This window comes from Chinchilla lanigera, unplaced genomic scaffold, assembly GCF_000276665.1.
Source record: "Chinchilla lanigera isolate Chin_1 unplaced genomic scaffold, ChiLan1.0 scaffold00009, whole genome shotgun sequence".
NCBI classification, from domain to species: domain Eukaryota; kingdom Metazoa; phylum Chordata; class Mammalia; order Rodentia; family Chinchillidae; genus Chinchilla; species Chinchilla lanigera.
Genome location: NW_004955410.1, coordinates 15544748 through 15550280, shown reverse-complemented (window position 1 = coordinate 15550280; position 5533 = coordinate 15544748). Strand labels below are relative to the sequence as shown.

The 5533-nt window shown below is 37.3% G+C and overlaps 1 protein-coding gene across 1 annotated transcript in view; it reads left to right on the top strand.

The window, feature by feature from the left end:
- The window catches only part of Dock4 (dedicator of cytokinesis 4), a gene marked incomplete in the record, with an annotated part of 287342 nt that extends 285102 nt beyond the window's left edge, over positions 1-2240 (top strand). The window contains 1 exon segment of the mRNA XM_013510564.1: positions 1-2240. Coding sequence (XP_013366018.1) covers positions 1-46 — 46 coding nt within the window.
- Positions 2241-5533: the final 3293 nt, after the last annotated feature.

The window sequence follows — 5533 nt, the reverse complement described above, 5'->3', positions numbered from 1 at the left end:
CGGCCCGCGGCCGCGGCCGCTGCCCCGCAAGGTCTCGCAGCTCTGAGGCCCCGCGCCGCGCCCCGCCTGCTGGTTCCCTCGCCGTTTACAGAACGCGAAGTATGGTGACAGGACACTTAGCGTAGGCACTTTAATAACGTACTCGGATCTTTCTTTCAGTGAATGGAATTAAAACTTGCTTATTAATACGATGTTGCACAGTATTGAGAGTTAACTCATCTAAAACGCCAGATGTTACGTGAAGCACGGCTGAATCTCATTACAAAAGTTTCTCCATGGAAAGTGGTAAATAGTGATAAAGACTCCTTTTGTATCTTTTTATGTTCACCTTTTTTTTTTTACCTAGTTTAATCCTAAACCCAATACAATATTGTCAAACAAGGCAACGTGTGATAATGTTGTATGCTTTTTATTGAACACTTGATACTCCAAGAACGCTGATTTGTCCATGCACGTCCTCACACGGCGGTCCTTACTTTAGAAGGCTTCCGACTCTTACTGGGAGCAGGATGACCGCTGCACATCCTCAGAAATAAAGGTGAAAGCAGGCCGCTTAGTCATTGTACTTAAGGGGTTGCCAGGAGTGGGCCTGGAAATTTTGTTCTGGAAACAAGATGCTTCTTTAAGGTTGCTTTTGACATTTGACAGCTGTCTGCCTTCTTAAAACTCTCCTTTGTGAATTGGTTGCTAAATGCTTTAGTACCCCGACACCATGCTATCTACTGTATTTCTTTTCAAGGTGCAATTTGCTTTCTGAGTTCCAATTAGCTAGATTAAGTAAGAGACCCCAGAAGGAATGTTTACTTGAATTTTGTGCTTCCTTACTTGATAGTTTCTTACATAAAATGTGTCATTGAAGAAGAGCAGATGACCAAGTATTAAATAGGTACAAATTACTGTGCCCCCTTAACAAGGATTCAGGAATCAATACAGGACAGTATTAAATCAATAGCATACATGAAGAAAAAGAATCTTAGCGGTAATATTTTAGCATGATTAAATGGCAGAAGGACATCCAGAAGGCAAGGGCATTAACTTTCAGTCCTGCACAAAATAAAGAATGCCTCCCAATTCGCCATTCTTACCAGTGGAGTTTGTCTTCTCGGCTGATCCTGTGGTCCTTTTGTAGGAGGAGAATGACCCTAGATGATTCTAGCTTGAGTATTGCAACATAGCATCTTAGATCTAGGTAGGCACTTGGATGCCCCAGTTGTAGGAGTGTGGGAAAAAAAGCACCTTGTATGTAGTAATGTATTTTGTATCTTTGTTTTATCTTTTACTGACTGTTTATAACACTGAATTGACAATAGATATGAACTCTTAAATATTTTCCCTCTTTTGTTGGGAAGCTCATTTCAGTTTAACCGTGTTTGTTTTTGTTGATAGCTTACCTAGAAGGCAGTGACCACTTTTTTTATATTCTCTTAATGAAACCATTCAGCAGGTATATGCTGTTGAGGCTGGTTATAGAGGTTTTCTATAATAAATGTTCAAGTATTTTTGTACATAACTGGTTAATTTTAATAAGATATACCATTATGTGTAAAAAAAAAAAAAAAGGAAAAATAAAAGCAAACAGTTGTGGATGCAGTATGATTGTTATAATTATGCCAAATACTTTATGTATGGAAAAAGAATATTTGTACATATGTGCTTTTAACAATAATTCTGCCATATTGACTTTACAATTTTGAATGTCAGAAAAATTAATATATGTTAAAATATTTATGTTTAGTGAAAGTATTCATAATTGAGGAAAAGAACATATGAATTTTAGCTTTGTATCTTGCAAGTTTTGCAGTTGGAGATTTATTGAACTGGCTTTTGCTATTGATTATAACACTTTGTGTTTGTAATCATATCCATATATATATATATTATATATATATAATATATATATATATGAAGCTCCAAATTTCTGTTGCTTTAAAGAAGTAAAACCTCCCATTTAAATAAGAGAACATGCATAAAATAACAAAACTTCTTTGATTTCTTTTTCCTGTGTAATTTAATAGATTTCTTGACTAGTGCTTGGGCACAGAATAAATCAGTGTTATTTGCTCTTGAAGCCATTTTTTTACAAAAAAAAAATTTGGCAGTGAACAGTTGAATTTATCATGTGTGTGTACTTCTAAAGCAGCTACATAGCAGAACATTTCAGGAGATTTTGTTAGCTCAGATGTTCATGTTGGTTGCTGCTGAATGGTAAATATTAAATAAAGTTACCAGATTAATCTTAATATCCCTGTCTTCATTTCTGTGTTTTACCTAGAGTAGTAGCTGCATAAATCTCTTGGTCCGGTGGTAATGAAATTTTTAAACTTCTTTGTTGATAAATCCTGTTTTGTTGTTGTTTTACCTGGATTGGTGTACGGTACTCTTCCTCCGGCTCATTTATGCCGCAGAGAAGTGTTAAAAAGGTAGAAGTCTGGGTTACTGTCCCGTGGAAAAGGTAACATTTACTTGGGCGGCTGAACATTAATTGGCCTAACCAGAGCCAATTTCACAAGTCAAACCATCAAAGTTCGTTTGCATTAGAAAACTTGACACAAAGCAGATAACTACCAGGCAGACGAGGGAATGGTTGAATGCTGCCTTTGCCAGCTGTGACAGGTTCATCTGTCTGCCAGCTTTTCTCCCTGGTTTCACAAAATGATGAGAAATACATTAGGCAATGATGGCAAAATACCGACTACAAGATTTCTATTAATATAAGCTTGGCTTTTAATTTTGTGAGCATGTGTCTATGCTATGTTAGTGGACAACATCTGTGTAACTAAATGGTAAGGAAACCTTTGTCTGAAATTCCTGTCCCATTAAATACCAACGCCCATGTAAAGGTCATTGTCAATGTCCTGATTGTTTCTCAGTGTAAAATTGTTTTAGAGCGTTTTTATTACAACTGAGGCCTTCAGTATTCTAATTCTACAAGCATAATAGCTCAGTTTTCTCTCTGGATTGATAGTGATTGTTCTACAAAAAACAAAAAAAGAGCCTGAGTCACACGACTTTGCCTTTATTTGCCCTTTGCACATTAAGAAGTGGCTTGTACAAAACGGAATTCTGTGAGTGATTAAAGTGTGCCTTGTTCTCAAAGAAAACCATGTCAAAGTTTTGAAAAACATAGAATACCAGCCTGTACCATAACAGGGTTACATATTCCTTTTGTCTTTTTCTGTATTCATATATTACGTAGTTTTTCTACACTGTTGACTCTTGGTTTCCCAAATATCACTAACCGTAATCTATACAGAGCTGAGTGTATTGCTCGCTGCTATACTGAGCCCCATCTTGATAGAGATTTGTTAATGTCTCGGAAGGACAAGATCATATTTTATTGAAATCTTGGAGTTATGTTTAAGGTGGATATTTGAATGAGTAGGCATCAACTAGTGTTATGTAAAGATTATGGTGTACGTGTATAGGAGGAGTCATTAATTCCTGTAGTGATCAGCGCTCTTGATGTGATTTTCAGTGTTGTCCACAGGTCACCAAGCGTTCCAGACATTCCTGGTTCCCGTAAACCTAAGGAAAGATTGCTGATTAGGAGGTCTGTCACTGTATTGTTCTATGCTGTTTTGCTGACTGTTCTCAGGCAAGGCTGATTTATTGGTTAACTGTTTGGGGAGTGGAGCACTTCGGAGTGAAGCAGCAGAAACGGAAACACGGACCTGCCAAGAGTGAGGTCATCCGTTCCTGGGCTTCAGTTTCGGGTCTTTCTTTCCTTCTTTCTTTCTTTCTTTCCTTTTTTTTTTTGTCTTTTTGTGTCAGGGTCTCCCTATGCAGTTCAGGCTGGCCTTAAGCTCACTTTGTAGGCCAGGCTGGTCTCGAACTCACAACGATCCTCCTGCCTCAGCCTCCTGAGTGCTGGGATTACAGGTGGGCACCACCACGCCCAGCTCAGTTTCAGTTCTTACCATACACATTTCACATCACAGTATCATAATGAACCTAGAAATACTACCTTTATTTTTTGTTGAATGTTTAGTCTTTGTTTTAATTTTATTACATCCATGTAAGAAGCAAAACATATATGCCACAATTGGTATAGCTATTTAATCATTAATGGGCATTATTTTATATCTGATTTATAGTGCTGCAGAGAGAATGACTGAGACCTTCTCATGGAATAGAGCTAGTTCAGTGTTTTGCAGTATTTCCTTAAAATGTATTTGACCAAAATTGCAAGGGTAAAGAAATGATGATTTTTAAAGTTCTGTTATATAAGATGAAGAAAACTAATTTCCCCTGTACCTTCCTAGTTCTTAGCAGGCGCACCAATAAATAAGTCAGATTAAGTAGAGAAAAACAGAAGGCTGCTAAACATGTGTATGTTATGTACATGGGGAAGATACCAGGAAAGAACGAGTAACTCAAAGAAGTGGCTTACAAAGAAAGAAAAGGTAGAAGAAAGGCCAGGTACAGTGGCCTGACCAGGAAAAAGTAAACAAAAGCAAAATGTGTTGCGCAGATTTAAGTCCCTGCCTTCTCCACTGTTAAGAGTTTCTCCTGATTTGGTCTCCTTTTCCTTTCTGGCACAGAGAAAGGACCCTTATAAATGGAGATTTGATTTGTAGAGAGGAGTTTTTCTTACAAAAGGGTAACTTTTTTTTTTCAGAGCTTCTTCAGTACCTGCTCATCCTCAAGATAACCAGCTCAAAGTAGTACTTTGCCAGAGAGGTCTGTTGTGGAGTGATTCATTCTGGTATCTTATGGTCATATTGTGGAGTCCTGTTTGCCATATTCTGATCTCCTATACTTGAATACAGGAAAATTATTTCCCAAAAGCATTGTACTAGCAATATATTTTTGTGACAGTTCTTTTTAAGATTAGAAACTGATGCAGTGTTTTCTTTAATGTTGCTTAATATGTGGAAGGAAATATTGTTGCTTTACCTAAATCATAAGAAAATATTAATAAATCAACTAAATGTTTTATAAAATATGTGCTAAAGAAATTGATGCCCTGACAAAGAATAAAAAGGTGAGATAAAATGTAATAGGCATGAACAGGTGGCTAGGAGGACATTTGGGAGTCTCTGTATACAATTTCAGACAATCCACAGCACCCTGAACACGTGTACCACCTCTGATTCAGAGTTTCTGTCGTTCACAGCCGGAGAAGGAGGCAAACATCTAAATGAGACCAGCAGCTACAGTAAACACAACAGTCTGTTCACCGAGTGAACTGTCTCCGAGAAGGTGAAGCTGAGGAAGTGGCTGATGTGTTTGAACTGACTCTGGAGAGAGTTGCATTTCTGTAAGAGTGTTGAAGAATAGGTAAGACAGGCACCTAGAAACCTCTATGAATGAAAGAAAAAGATTCATTCCAGAGAGAATGAAAAAATTGTATTTGAGAAAGTAGATAGCTATAGTATTATACTATGTGAGCTACAACTACATTGTCATAGAAATGTAAAACTTCCTATCTTGCTTCAAATTAATATTACACAATTATAATGGAAGAGGAACAGTTATCGTCATACAAATGGAGCCCACTGTTTCACAAAGTCAAACAGTGAAATTGTGGACA